The following is a 16,491-nucleotide window of genomic DNA, read 5'->3' on the forward strand; positions in this document are numbered from 1 at the left end:
AAAGAGACTTTTTTTATTTTTACACCTCAAAACAGTTTTTTTTGCATTTTTACAGAATTCTACATAGAAACTCCTATTGCAACTAAGGCTGCAACTTAAATTGCAACAAACAATCGTACAGAAATCTCTATTGCAACCAACATTGTAACCACTTTAGAAATCCAGCGATATTAACACATAGGATAGTGATAGACACCCGTTATAAATGGCATTTCTCTATGATTATAAATGGCACCAATCCTTTTTGGACCACAAAGCCAAACTACTCTCCATTCCATTCCATTTTTCACCAATAAACACACTCTTTTCACAGTCTCATCATCACTCACTCACTCTCTCACTTTCCCACAAATGGCATCAACAGAAGAAACCCCAATCCGATTCGGCATTTTGGGTTGTGCCGAAATAGCCCGGAAACTCTCACGTGCCATAACACTCGCTCCAAACGCCGACCTCTACGCCGTCGCCAGCCGTACGATCGAAAAGGCCAAAGCTTTCGCCTCATCCAACGGTTTCCCTTCTCACGCCAAGATCTACGGTTCATATGATTCCTTACTCGACGACCCTGAAATCGACGTCGTCTATATTCCCCTTCCGACCAGTCTCCACCTCCATTGGGCTGTTCTCGCAGCCAAGAAGAAAAAGCACATTTTGCTTGAGAAGCCTGTGGCCCTTAATGCCTCTGAGTTCGATACCATCGTTGAAGCTTGCGAATCCAATGGGGTTCAGCTCATGGATGGTACCATGTGGATGCACCATCCCAGGACTGCTGCTATGAGAGAATTTTTATCTGATTCGAATCGATTTGGTCAACTCAAGACGGTACTTTGCTACCCCCATTTCTCTTCTTCAATTAAAAATTGAATCTTTTTCTTTTTTAAGACCCCAAATGTGAAAAGTTTGAATTTTGTTTGTGAATTTTTGAGTTCCTTCTTTGATAGGTTTTGATTGATTGATTTTGATTTGTTATAAGATTTATTTTTTTTTTTGAATCTTCAAAACATAATAATTAGTGATTTGTTATAGGTTTTTGGCTCCAAATATTTTTCAACAAATGGCAAAATAATATAATCAATTTTGCTTCATCATATACTTTTTTTTTTGTTTTTCTTGGATTATTCATTCCTAGTGTCTCACTCTCACAAATACAAGTGGGTTTACATCTTATCATTACTTTTGCATAAATGGTTTCATTAAGTGTTCAAAATATAGATAAAATAGGCACTAATCACTACTTATAGTTAGTAAGGCTGTAAAGGTTCCTTAAAATTTGAAATGGTTGTGAGTGATTTTTGTGTCTTAGAAGATTAGAACTATAAAATAGGAGAAAATCTTGTTTATGTGACTTTGTTTTAGGAGGCTTCAACTATTTCTTTCATTATCAAGAAAACAGAGTATTTCTTAAAACATCTCCAACAAGATTAGTTGGGTCTTAGGAGAATTAAAATTATTGAGTCCTTTATTTAGAAAAATATGTTGTATTTTTAAAAATTATTAAAATATGTATAATTTTAAATAGAAAATATTTTTTTTTGAGCCGGGTGGGCCTTAGGTGCGGGCCTATCCCGTCTTAGCTTAAGCTTTAGCAAGAGTGAGACTTGAAAAAAATGGAGGAAATTACACTCTATACCTTTTTTATATTGTCCTCTTTTATTTTTACCCTCTTTTTTAAAGTCTATGATTTTTACTCTTTTTTTAAATATTGTACTAATTTTGCCCTGCCCCTTCAAGATACTCTGACTCTCTTATGTCAGGGTATTTTGGGTACAATACATATAAGAAGAGGTATGTTTCAAATAAATATAAAATTAGAGATAAATTTGATTAATTGATTAATAAAAAGGGTATTTTTCAACTTACAAAAAAAATGAGCTCTAACTATTCAAATAAATGGCTCTCTATCATAAAGAATGGATAGAGAGCTTCTTATTTTTTTGCTAAACTATTTTAACAGTATTTTAATGAAAAGTACTATTATTTTTTTATTATTTTATAAAATTAATATATATTTAATAAATTCAAATTATAAAATATTATTAAAATAATTAAATAATAACTAAAATACAGTGCTTTATTGGAGCAACAACAATAGAAAAGACTTTCTATTTGAACTTTTTAGCTTAAAAAAATAGAAAGTAGCATTGGAGATACTCTTAAACCTTTTCTCCTTTGTCTTTATTTGCTCTTAGAAATTAAAGTTTTGAGCTAGAACTTTTGCTTCTTTTATTGCTATACAAACCCCATTACATGATACTGGTTTTACATTGTAAGTTTAAAATGATGAATCCAACACTTTGATCACAAGACTACTCCGCACATATCACATTTTTGTGATCTGATTTATCCTTACAAAACACCATCATCAGTAGTAACTACAAACAAGTGGTCATTTTGGACTAAGTAGAGAGAGCATTGGTGTTTTTCAGGTACATACAATCTTTACATTTGCAGCCGATCCTGATTTTCTAAAGAACGATATTCGTGTGAAGCCCGACCTAGATGCTCTCGGTGCTCTTGGGGACGCAGGGTGGTATTGCATCCGGTCAATCCTATGGACTGCAAATTATGAGCTACCAAAGAAAGCAGTAGCTATGCCTGGCGCCGTGTTTAATGATCATGGCGTAATCATTGCTTGTGGCGCCTCTTTACATTGGGAAGATGGTAAAGTAGCAACCTTTCAATGCTCTTTCTTATCAAACATGGCAATGGACATCACTGCTGTTGGGTCTAAAGGTACATTACATGTTAATGATTTTGTGATCCCTTACCAAGAGCATGAGGCCCATTTTTCTGCAGCCACAGAAAGTTGGTTCAATGAGTTAGTCACCGGTTGGGTTCCAAAGCCAAGCAAACACATCATTGCTGCCGATTTACCTCAGGAGACAAGGATGGTGTGTGAGTTTTCCAATTTGGTAAGAGCTATTAAAAAGGGGTCTAAGCCTGAGAAACACTGGCCAACAATTAGTAGGAAAACACAGCTGGTAATCGACGCAGTTAAGGCGTCGGTTGACAAAGGTTTTGAGCCTGTTGAGGTTGGAAATTAGGCCAACATTGTTGTTTAGGGGAGTTTGGTGTGTGCTTGTTTATGTCAAATAAAAGTATGGTTATGAAAAACAGATTCTGTATGCTGTGTGCTTATTGATGCTATGCCTTAGTAAATTTAAACTCTTGGCTTTTGCAGTGTCTACCAACCAATCATATGATATTTATAAAAAAGAATAATTAATGTCATAATTTTGTAGTGGTCAAATTATAGGTTAGATTTAGCAAATCTTAAGTCTAAAAATGTATTCAAATGATGCATCTTGAAATACATTATTACACTTTAAACTCATGAAAATAATTCTTCTCTAACATTCCAAAAGAAAAAAAAACTAGGGCAAGCTTCTTCAAAAGTGTCTCAAACTCAAATTATGTATCAAGTAGGATAATTTCATATGTACAAAAAAAAAATTATAAAAATACTGTAGAATTTTAAATATTTTTATACAGTTTTTAAGATTTCATTTACCGAAAATACAAGTTTTTTTAATGTATTTTTATGTTATACTTTTAATATTTATTATATATATTATTTTTTTAATGTTGTTTTCATGTTATTTATGTATGATTTTTTCTGTTATTTTTATAATATAAAAGTATGAAGAGGAATGCTACCGTCAACTTCCTATTATAACTTTTTAGTTAAACTCTACACTCAAAAACACATGTCGAAATAATTTTTTTTAATTTTTTTTTTCACAGTGGTGTTTGTTATGCTTACAATATTATCCCTGTAAATTTTTGAAAAATTTCGAATAGTTTACAGTGCCGAAAATACGTTTGAAGTTTTTTGAACACACGTGGTAAACTGGAATATTAGGAACTCTGTTTTCGACACTGTAAACTATTCAGAATTTTTCAAAAATTTATAAAAATAATATTATAACTATAACGAATATCATTATAAAAAAAATTTGAAAAAAAATATTTTAACATATGATTTGAAGTTGTAATTAACACTCCTCAAGTATAAGTTTTTACTAATTAATTTTTTTTATATAAGGTATTAAAAATTGAAAATTAATAGCATTGTTATTGGAGCTATTTTGGAATATGCATACTCTCGTAATTATGGCGATAAGAATGTTGGCACATGTACGTATTAACGATAAAACCTAAGAAAATTACACAAGTATGAAGTATGGCATAAGAATCATAGATATTTACACAAGTATATATCATATATTTTATTTTATTATTATATGTTGGGCATTTATATGCTTCACATATTCCGTATGAGCATCTTTAATTTGATATATTTTAGTTACTTTATAATATTTAAGATATTATATTGAGTTTTATAAAATTTTAAATAATTTATAATATTGACCTTGGCTTTAAATTTTTTTATTTTACTCATGTATAAAATAGTCAATGCTCTTTTTTGGTAAGAAATTAGAATTCGTATTTTTTTCTGGCCAAGAGTGCCATTCTTTTTTGGGCTTAGGTACAGTATTGGTTTGGATTGTATTTTGTTACTACAATTTTATTTTTGCTACTGCAATTAGTCTTGTCTCTGTGACATAATTTTATAGTGTTTTAGTCTTGTTTCTATAATATAGTTTTGAGTGTTTTACAGTAGAACTTTTATTTAAGAATACTCTATTAAAGAATAATCTCTAATTTGTTATAAAAAAAAAATCAAGTCCCGATTTAGGCCAGTGATAAATAAGAATAACCTCTAAATTGTAATTAGTTATACATTTTTTAAATAACATATTAACAAAGTATACCTCTATATAAGAATAATTACATCTTAATAAAATATATACACATATTTTGTAAATTTATTTATGTAAAATTAATAATTTTATTTTAAATTATAATACATGTATGAAATTATATTTACTCTAAAATATTTCTATTATGATATAGTGTTAATGATTATTTATTGTTATTATTGTTACATTGATATTTTTTTTTATTATAACCTCCCAATTAGAATATAATTTACTTGGTCCCAAGTGTATTCTTGGATAGAGGTTCTACTGTAATTTTGTCTGTGTGACATGATTTTGTTTCGTTGTTGGTTCTTCTTTGTTATTTGATAGCTTGCCATCAAATCATTAATTAGTGATTGGTAATAACAAGTTCTCTGTGACTGAAGGGATTGTTAGTAGTGCAATTACGTACACAATAGTTGAGTGCTTAAGCTACGAGGTAGAATGAACTTACTGCAATAGTTTCTACAGTAGATGAAACAGAATATAGATGTTCTTAAGGTTAATTGTGATGCTGCAATTTTTTTCATCTAATTTTTTTAGTCAAACGATCTGGAAATTAAGCAGTTGATTATTTGACTCATTTTTTTAATTCTAACCTGGTTGTGTCTCTAACGGCGGAGATGTCCCGATTGTATTGCAGGCTATTATTTTAGTTGATTACCATTAATAAAATTCTATGATTTATTAAAATATATATATATATAGATTTTAACAATTTATTTTGTGTTTTTCGATACGGTAAATTATTTGAACTTTTTTAAGAATTTGTAAGAGATTTTAAATAACTATAATACATTATTATATGTTAAAAAAATTAATTTTAATCTATCTATATGTTGAAAATACGAAAAATAACTTATTTTGAAGATATTGTAAATTATTCTGAATTATATGAAAATTTATGGAAAATCTTACACAACTACCAACATACACCATCATATAAAATAATTCAATGTATTATTATAAATATATCCTATCGGTTTGGCCAGAACGTATGCTCATATTGGTACCTTCAAGCTTCATGTAGCGGAGGCAATGACCATGTTTCATGGCCTATCTTTTTGCCTTCGGTTAGGTTTCAGGAATGTTACAGTCTTCTCCGATTTTTTTCATATAGTTCTTACTCAGTGTTAAAAATATTCGTTATAATGAGTTTGGTATTATGCTTAATGATATTAATTTTTGATGTTTTGGAAATCTTTTCGAAGTATATCTTATTGTCTCATTGTAGTAGGGTTTAAGAATACTATTACCCATTCTCTTACAAGAGAGCGCTTGGTTTAGATGGGTCTTGTGTTTGGTGACCGGGAGCTTTCTATAAATTTTGTTGTTTAATCTATCTGTGCCTTTTTTTGTATTTTGAGACCTCTTTTTTTCCGAACGGTGAAAGCTAAGAACTGTTTTTTAGGGATAACCTCAACATCAACTACTTTTTTAATTGAAGTAGATTAATTTTAGAGGGAGAGTTTGGTACGAGGGATATTGTCGATGAATTATATACAATTATATATATTCTAAAAAACTTGTAAGATGGCAATGGAATAAGATATAGTTGGCATGTATATAAAAGATTTAAGTCTCACCATTATAGATATTACAAAACATTAATGTGTAGTGATTCTCATGAGTTTTTCAAATACATATATATAATAAATTTATGTGTGAAAAACTCGAGCAGAGCGTACGTACACTAGAAAGTACGATATAAATATATATTTACGAATTAAAAAATAATTTATATATAATTAAAGAAGCTATGAAGTAAGAAAAGGAAAAGAATAAATATATATAGAATGACTATCATTAATTAGTCACTTTTATCAAGTTCTGAATAAATCATGTATATATATTTATTGTATATATAAAGTTTCCATACCATATTCGTAAATTATGAAAATAATAATTTAAAAAGTAATGTTGTATATTCAGGGCCGTCTCAAGGTGAGAAGAAGCCTGGGGCAAAATTTAAAAATAGGCCTTTTTTTATATAAAAATTAAAGATAAATATTAATTAAATTTTTGACACAATATCAATTTTAATTATTTTATGTAATAAATAAATTTTTGCCACATAAACTCTCGATAAAGTAATATTTAATTAATTATTACGAACATCTCTATTGAAAAGTTATATTTTTTAGCATATTTTTTTTTAAAAAAAAAAAAAATATATGTCAAAAATTATATAATTTTTTTACATATTTATAAATTTTTTAAAAAATACATAATAAATATACATTATTTATAGTACTATTAAAAAAAGTAAATATCTTAAAACTAAAAGAACTAGGGTATAATTCTTTTTAAAACATTAATATTATTTATTTATTATCTTTATAGTTTTTTCTTAGTTATGACTTTGAAATGAAAGAATAACATATATAACTTTTTAAAATATAAAAATGAAGGTGGGAAGGATCGAACCAACAACCTCTCCACTCATAAATAACATCAATTACCAGTCGTGCTACAAGATTCTCATGCAATTTATGGAATTAAATATTTATATATTATATTTTTATATATGCATATATATTATTTAAATTTTTTCGGGGCCTCGAAAATTATGGGGCCTGGGGCGTATGCCCCGGCTGCCCCACCCTCTGGCCGGCCCTGTGTATATTACACATGCATGCATATATCCAATTAATTTTTAAATGTGTGTTATGTCTAGCTAGCTAGATATATGGAGTATATATATGTTGAGAATTTTTAATATAAAATAATTAACTATATATTTGAAATGAATATATATATAATAATCAAACAATCAAACACGTACGTAGACAATATTATTTAAGTTATATATATAACTTATTTATTTGGGACATGATCATGAATCCAAGTACAAATTTATAAGCAATTAAATAACGATCTCTTGATCTCTCTAGCTATAAATATATATTATTAGGTAGAGAGAGAGAGAGAGATGTGATCACACATAGAGATATATAATTAATTATGATAATTAATTAAGATTATTAATTAGCATGGAGGCATGTCTGGTGGAGGAGGGAGCAACTGAGCTTGTTTGTATTTGCCATTCTTCACTATGAAAACTGTGTCCATTCCCCAAGTCAAATGACGCTCCAAATGACAATGCATAAACCACACTCCTACACATTAATTAATATTAATTTCATTACATATATATATTATATTATATTCATTCAAATGTGTGTAATATTATATCAGAATAGCATAATTATTTAAATTAATCATCAACATCAATATTAATAATTATCTACCTACGTACCAAACGGTTGTTTAACAAAATATAAACTAAAACTATATTCCTGTGTAAGTTTGCGGTTGTTGAATCAATGAATTCCGTTTAAGAAAAACAACCCTTTGTTTAACAAAATAATAACTTTCTTTGTATAGTTATTTTGAAAAAAAAAAACCAATAATAGTATCCTTTAAGATGTTATTCTACAATACACCTTTATTTATATTTCGGCATCCGAAAGAATTTTTTAGTTAAATTTTTTTTATAGTCGTCTACGTTGTAATTATTTAAGATTTTCTCTAAAATTTTGAGAGATTTGAAAAAATTTAACACATCGGAAAACAGAGTTCAAATAGTCTGTTGCACGACTCCTGTTTAACCCCTATTTTCAATGTGTTAATTTTTTTTTTCTTGAGTTTTTCAAAATTTTGCAGAATGTCTTAAATAACCTCAACGTAGACAATCATGAAAAAAAAAAATTAAACTAAAAAATTTTTTAGATGCCGAAACAGATAGAAAGTCCATCTGTGGACCTCTTTTAAAGATTGTAGAATTATTCTATACTTTATAGACATTTGTGACACTTTTCGATACTCTACTAAGTAGCCATTTGTAAAAATAAAAACCAATAATAATAAAAAAAGTTAGAAAAAAATAATAACAATAATTAAAATTAATTAAAGTAGTCCTAATTAATTATTATTAATACCTGGATTAGTGGCAGCAAATCTTATGGTGGCCCAGCCATTTTTAGGCACCATGACAGTATTTTGCAAAGGAGGATCAACAAGATTATATCCCAATTCATCTCTTTTGGGATCAAAATTACCCAAACCATAACCAACAACATAAAAACTAAACCCATGAAGATGCATAGGGTGGTCAATTCCAGCAACCAAATTAGTTCCTTGGAACACAAGTTCAACATTAGACCCATACTCCAAAACCCTAACCCTAGTTCCATTCATCGGCGTTTGAAGCGCCAACGGCAAAAAATCGCCCGTAAAGTTAAACAAAAGAGGCGGAAAAATCGGAAAGTTTGCCCTAACAATCCCATTGATGTGAAAATAGTAAGCTTCCAAAACATCAATTTTGTTAGGGAACACAAAGCTTATGTTGTTCATACTAGCAGCCAAACGTGTCCCATTGGGTCCTTGACACGTGTCATTAACATTATAGCCATTAGGGCAAGGAAATGTGTTGATTGAAATAGTGGAAAAAATATGTTTGTTGATTTCGATTGGAACATTTATTGGATGGTCTTGATTAGCCAAACTCCTAAGACTTGTCACAAAATTGAGAGCTGAGTTTGTGTCATTGTAGTAAGGAAGGTCATAATAAGGAAACAAAGGTTGACCAGTCAAACGACATGCCACGTCATCATTTACGGTGTCGTTTAATATTTTGTATTGTAGAATGGCTGTTGTTGTGGTGTTATCAAAGGTGACATTCACTCCTGTTGAGTAAGCCCTAGCTGCCATGTAGTATTGGCGGTTATTTCGGTTGGGGGGCGACATGGCGGTTTGTAACAGGGCGTCGATGGTTTGACCTGGCGAGATTGTTATGAAATTTGTGGTTAAGGGTTTGGTGTAGCTACCATCAATTCCAACCACAGTGAGATTGTGTTGAGCTATGGAGAAGAAGAGGATTTCGTTCATTGCTGCATTTATTATTCTCAATAGGTATCTTTTGTTTTGTTCCACAACTAGTTTGAATGTCCCTACATAATAATAATAATTAATTAATTATGATTAGAGACTTGTTTAAAATATTAATTAGTAGTAATTAAGGGTACTTATAATAAATAAATATAACATTAATATATATATATGTAACACTATAATAAATATCTTTTGTTGTTATTATTATTTTTTTCGAATTTAAATAAAAATTATAATTACTAGTCATAGTAAATTTAGTTAATTCTATGGTAATGTTTTTGCTATAAAAAAAATATTTATGGGAGTTTATTTATTATTTTAGGGTATAATTATGAAATTAATAAGATAACAAAAAAAAAAATGAAAGAGTTGAATGTTTTTTTTTTCTTTCCAAAAAGTTGTTGATTTAATTACTCACGAAATGTTTGATGTAAAAAAATAGATGATATTTTCACTATTTTTCTTAGAAAAGATATATGTTAAAAAAAATACAGAAATTTAGCTAAACTAGAAAAAAAGCTGCCCCCCCAAAAAAAAAGGTTACAATTGACAATTGTATTTGTTTTTTCTTTTAGAAAAAAATATGTGTAAAAATGAAAAGAAATTAGGCTATATATTTCCTCTTTCAAATGTGTAAATATAGTATATAATTTTCCTTTTATATATATTTTTATTCATCATAACAATATTCAATGTATATATAGTTTTCACATTATAATAGTGACGTGACGATCCATAATATTTTATATTATTTTAAGAAAATTAATTGAATTATATAAACAAATAATTATATATAATTAATTTGTAACTAATTAATTACCTGGTTTTGAACAATTGTAGAAATCTCCAGGCTGACCATTAATGGTGAAAGCATCAGAAACATTGGGTTGACCACCACTCACAACAAATTCCTCAAGCACTTCTAGAATATCCTTCTTCCACCATTCACCTATATTAACAACACCAATTAATTAAACACATTAATATATAAGACAAATGCTAATGAAATTTAGTGAGCTATAGAAAAAAAATATTTTTGACAAATTAGTATTTTTTTAAAATTAATAAAAAAAAATGTATAATTTTAAAAGAAGAAAAAAAAAATTAGATTTGGGTGGGTCCTAAGGACAGGCTTAATCTGCTTATACCCTGTAAAAGGTACCAGTATTCATAAGTGTTAATATCGCTATTGTTATGTATCGAGTCCCATATAATTTAATGTAATAACTTTTATAAAATATCGCTATAACCAATTACAAGGTGACATGTTTCTAGAAGGTGCTAAACATAATTATATGAGCATTGCTATTAGGCACTAGTGATGCCTACTACCTTCTAGACGTATCGCCTTGCGATTGGCTAGCAATATTTTCTAAAAATTATTACATTTAAACTGTATAAAATTCGATACTTAATTGCACGTGCTAGTCACCAGTGGTATCTTTTAACATTTCTTATAATTATATAGATTCTTAAATTAAGAAAAGAAGAAGAAGAAAAAAACAAAAGAATATGGTTTAATTTAATTACCTAGAATGATGGGAATTTGTTTATGAGGTTTTGGGAAAGGAAAAGTGGTTCCTTTCTTTGGAAAAATCTCAATAGCTCCATGAACAGTAGCTCTTAACCAATCACTATGAGCATGCCACCATAATGTTCCTTCTTCATTTGAAAATATTATCTTTTGGTTGAATGTTTCACCTGGTTGAATTGGGCATTGTGTTATGTATTCTGGCCCATCTGACCATGGATTTCTTGGTTGCTTCACTCCATGCCTATACATATATAACATTAATTAACATAATAAATAACCCCATTCATGATTAATTAAGTATATTTATTATTATTAATTAATTGATTAATTACCAATGAATGGTGATGTTGTGATTCCCTTTGTTGTGAACCCTAACATAAATGGTATCTCCTTTGTGAACTCTTATTGTTGGTCCTGGAAATTTCCCATTTATGGTCAATATATTTTTAGTGCTGCATAGTCTTGTGTATGGAGCTTCTTTCACCTGAAAAAAAAAAAAATTATAAAAATTATAAAAATTATTTATTGACATGAAAAATATTTAAATATAATGATCATCTGGGTTCGAATTCTACTCTGAGATTAAAAATATTGAAGAAAACACAAATAAAAATATATATAATAAAATATACTTACCACAAAGTTGTAGTGAGTTGAAGCTTGAGTACAATTCATGAACATAAACATTAGAAAGAATAAGCATGTTAATCTCTGGCCAAACATCATTTTTTGAGCTTAGAATAAATATATATATCTATAATATTAGTCCATAAATATAAGCACCATATAGTTTTGCTACTTCTTTTGAGAATTTATAGAAGTTTCAAAGTTAAGAGATTAAGTAGTTGTAATGAATTAATTAAGTGTAATGAGTAATTAAATTAATTAAAATAGTAATAGTTTTTTAATGAGACAATTATATATATGTAATGCTATGTCCCATTTATGCATCTCTTTTAAGAAACAAATTTGTGAAAGTTATTTATCATAGTTGATCATAATTATATTATTATATATATTATAAATTAATTAATATTTTCTTTCTTACCAATAATAATGCATGTGATTTAATTTATTCGTTTCTTTTTCTTTTTCTTTTGTCTATTTAGGGAAAAAAGTAAACAATTATAGTTAATGTGTCAAAGTTTTCCTTAGGTACACAGCATAACTATATATATGTTTAAATTAAATTCTATCACATATATGTGTTTGTAATAATTATAGAATAGGAAAAAGATAACATATTTTTCTTTTTTTATATCTCTGTGTCTTAATAGTAAACATTTTTTTCTACACATTTAATGCTAGAATAATTATTGAACGACTTAGTTAGTTAACATATATATATATATATACTAAGTAATTATTATATATTTTTAATATATATAAGTAATATTAGAGATAGACAATTGGAGTAAAGATAAGTTAATTAGGTGAGCTAATTACATTGTTCATTTTAGTTAAGGTACAAATCAACCAAATTAAACATGATCAATATATATATTTATATAAATGAAGAGCTCAATTTGATATTTCCCCTAATTAAAGGAAACTTTTTTTACTCAAAAAACTATAACGGTGCCAATTTTGACCTATATTTTTAGGACAAAATTTTTGGTGATTAATTTGGTTTTGTTAAGGACATTTAATTAGATTAATTCAAAGCTAATTATCTATAAAGTTTTTTTTTTTTTTTTAAAAAAGATTAGTTAATTATTTCGTCATTTTCTTACGTACGGTACACAATATGCTGTATATGTGTATATATACACTCACACACGTATCCTAAAATTTAATTTATTGCATTTAATTATGTTTTTTTAGCTTGTAGTTATATAATTTTTTTTGCTTGTAATTGTATTAATTAGAATAAAAAAAAAAAACAAAATGAAATATATGTTTCTTCTCTCATTTTCTCTCTCTTACGTTATTTTCCAACTTCTACGTAATATTTATAAAAGTACTAATAATTATATGTGAATTATTATATGTACGTGTGTTTTGAATTTAAATTAATTAATCATATCCAAAATAATTGTAATGATCATGATAATTGAAATGATTTCAATAATTTCAACATGAGAATATATATAGTACGTTATGGGTAATTATTTTCAATCATTATATATTGAAATAAATTGATGATTGAAGACTTATATATCATCAGTCTTTTTTTTTTTTTGCTTTTTATTTTGTGAGGAAACACACGTTACAAAAAAATTTATTAGTTACAATAAAATTACAATAAAATTTGTGACTAAAAGTAAAAAAATTATGACTAATTATAAAATAATATTCTTATATCGTGACTAAAAGGTTCGTAGCTAAAAGTATTAGTCACAAAATTTACAATTTGTTGTGACTAATAAATGTGTTTTTAGTCACAATATTTGTTGTGACTAAAACTAAATTAGTGACAACTTGTAACTAAATGTTATGTTTTAGTCACAAATAACATTTTATTGTGACTAAAAATCACATTTAATCACAAAATTTTTTATGCTGTGACTAAAAATTTCACTAAAAGTAGTTATTTTTTGTAGTGACATATATTTAACTTAAAATCAAAGCTTCTTATGGGCATATAATTGTACCATATACTTGTTAATTATGTTTTCTAAAAAATGATTAATTTGACAATTAGATAGATATCATTCAAGTTCTTAACTAATAATTCTTCTCATTAATAATAATAAAAATTCTTAACTTATAATTTTCTTTAGTAACCATTCTAGTCATTAGATATTTAATCATCTTTGTTTGGATAACGTATAGAACAAGTTTATGAAATTAATTGATACATTAATATTGTTGTCATGGAAAAATTTAGTTATAATATAGCTATAGGTCAATATATAATTATTGATATTAATAATTAATCACCATAATTGCCCTATGCCTAGTTTTTATTTTCTCACCTCACACACACACACATATATCAATAAAATGAATCACATGTTTAGTTTAGGTAGCTTTAGTATCACATTTCATATAGATATATTTATAATTATTAGTTACACTATTACAATATTAGCCTTTAGAGGCAGTTTTTTCAACCCTATTTATAAAAAGGGAAGCTAAAGGGTGTGAAAATACCCGCTATGTTCGAAATTGACATTTAGAGGCGGTTTTTTGATAAAAACCGTAGGTATAAAATTGTATTATACCATTTAGAGGCGGTTAGAAATTATTTTTTATTTTTTTTTTCTGAACTACCCTATGGCGTCGGTTCCTGTATAGGAACCGACGGCATAGGGTACACAGTCTTCTGACACGTGTACCCTATGCCGTCGGTTCCTATGAAGGAACCGACGCCATAGGGTCGATCAGAGTATATCTCTTTGCTCGACCTTCCTTCTTCCTCCCCACTTCACTCAGCAACCCAGAAAAACCAGAGACCCCATTTTCTCAGCCAAAACCCTCGCCTCCACCACCTTCTCCCCACCCTATCTCCCTCATTTCTCAACCATTTCAGCCCATTTTTTTTTTAAAATCCTCCATTTTCGATACTTAATAACATACACCTAAAAAGTTTTGATTTTTTAGCCTCTAAAAGTGTCATCCGAACCCAAATAGTAAATTTTGGGTGTGAAATCCGGCCACCCATTTTTGTTGAGAAATTGTTCAATCTCAACCTCGTTTAAGGTATAAATATTGCTTCTATTCTTATTGTATTATGTATATTGTTTTATTTTTTGTTTTTGTAAATTATTATTTGAGTTTTTTTATTTTATTAGTAATATTATTGTGTTTTATGTGTATAGTGTCGGGATTTTTTACGGTGGTCGTCGGATTGCGGTTATTAGGTAATAATTTATACCACAATGTATAGTATATATATGTATTTGTATATTTTATTGAATATTTGTATATAATGTGTGTATATATTGTGTGTGTATATAGTGTGTGTATATTTTTTATGAAAATAAATTTTGTAATTGTATTTTATATATTTTTTGCAATATATATTTATTGTGAATAAAATGACATTGGAGGGATTTCATTAGTTTCAAAAAAAAAATTAGTTTAGAAATAAAAATTTCAAAATGGAATTAGTGTGTGATATAATTTTATTTTTTTGAGATAATAGTGTGAGATATAATTGATTATATATATGTATGTATAATTTAGTAACTAAGTAACTTGTTACAATTTTGTATAACTAGTTATAAGTTATGAAATAATTAATTTTGTAATTTCGTTGTATTTCTTTATATTATAGGGGTTCGGCATAATTTTGTGTGTAGCGTATTTGGGCTTGCAATTATAGGTATATACTTTTACTAACTTTTTCTTAATATATAATTAATTATCAATGCATGTTAGTTGAGTTTGAATATCTTAAATATTCATCCGTAGTGAAGTAGGTTCTGCGAATACATGTACTGCGGTCGGATGGGTGGATTAATTTTGTATTGTTTATCTGTTTTGTTTGTTATTTTAGGCACTTGTAAAATTTTTGGGAACGTCCAATTACGGTAGTTATCCGCCGAAATTTCGGTAGAATTAGGATAAATCTTACTAAAACCATTCATAATATAGTTAATTATAACATAGTAATAAGAAGTTAGGTCACATAAAAAATAATAATATTCACATTTATGTAAACTTTTTAATTTTACCAACATTCTAATCAACTAAACAACCTAATAACATGAACTAATGTAAAACGAAAATTTGAGTAATTTTTAGATTAATATGAATAAATTGTGTGAGAGACTTAGTTAGTTACATTGTGTAATTAGTAACTAGATATAATTAGTTACTAAATAAATTAACAAAATAAACATATAAAATCCTTCTTTTTTTATTTTTTTTTCTTTCATTTGAGAGGTTCAATGTGGATTTTTATTTTTCAAAGAAAATAAAGAGCAAAAGTTAATTAAAAGGGGAAAATATTAGTTAATACCTTTATTGCTTTACCAAAAAATTTTCCCCTCAATTTTATTTATTAAAAATATTTAACATTTTAATAACATTCTAATCAACAAAACAACCTAATAATATGAACTAATCTAAAACGAGAATTTGAGTAATTTATAAATTAATATGAATAAATTGTGAGAAACTTAGTTAGTTACATTGTGTAATTAGTAACTAGCTATAAGTAGTTACTAAATACTGAATTTTTTTGGATAGGATTTTTGTTATGGATAAATCATGGATGCGTGAGGAGAGAGACACACTGCGATTTCAAGTAGGGTTCGATGCATTTTTAGAGTTTGCCTTAAAGAATTCTACAAATCACGATCGTATTCATTGTCCGTGTGTAGATTGTTGTAATGTATCTAAAGGGAATAT

The 16,491-nt window shown here is 27.7% G+C and overlaps 2 protein-coding genes across 2 annotated transcripts; one reads left to right on the plus strand and one right to left on the minus strand.

Moving 5' to 3' along the window:
• The first annotated feature begins 213 nt into the window (after window positions 1–213).
• Window positions 214–3,231, plus strand: LOC115705038 (uncharacterized oxidoreductase At4g09670). The gene is made up of 2 exons (XM_030632280.2): window positions 214–822; window positions 2,427–3,231. Exons 1-2 carry the CDS (start codon window positions 229–231, stop codon window positions 3,042–3,044), a joined length of 1,212 nt encoding a protein of 403 aa, XP_030488140.2. The 5' UTR covers window positions 214–228; the 3' UTR covers window positions 3,045–3,231.
• A 4,320-nt stretch (window positions 3,232–7,551) lies between these two features.
• Window positions 7,552–12,080, minus strand: LOC115705062 (laccase-15). The gene is made up of 6 exons (XM_030632304.2): window positions 11,827–12,080; window positions 11,523–11,674; window positions 11,187–11,431; window positions 10,477–10,605; window positions 8,705–9,715; window positions 7,552–7,882 (listed from the first exon to the last, which is right to left on the minus strand). The coding sequence occupies exons 1-6, from the start codon at window positions 11,914–11,916 to the stop codon at window positions 7,752–7,754; spliced, it is 1,758 nt and encodes a 585-aa protein (XP_030488164.2). The 5' UTR covers window positions 11,917–12,080; the 3' UTR covers window positions 7,552–7,751.
• Window positions 12,081–16,491: the final 4,411 nt, after the last annotated feature.

This window comes from Cannabis sativa, chromosome X, assembly GCF_029168945.1.
Source record: "Cannabis sativa cultivar Pink pepper isolate KNU-18-1 chromosome X, ASM2916894v1, whole genome shotgun sequence".
Lineage (NCBI taxonomy): Eukaryota > Viridiplantae > Streptophyta > Magnoliopsida > Rosales > Cannabaceae > Cannabis > Cannabis sativa.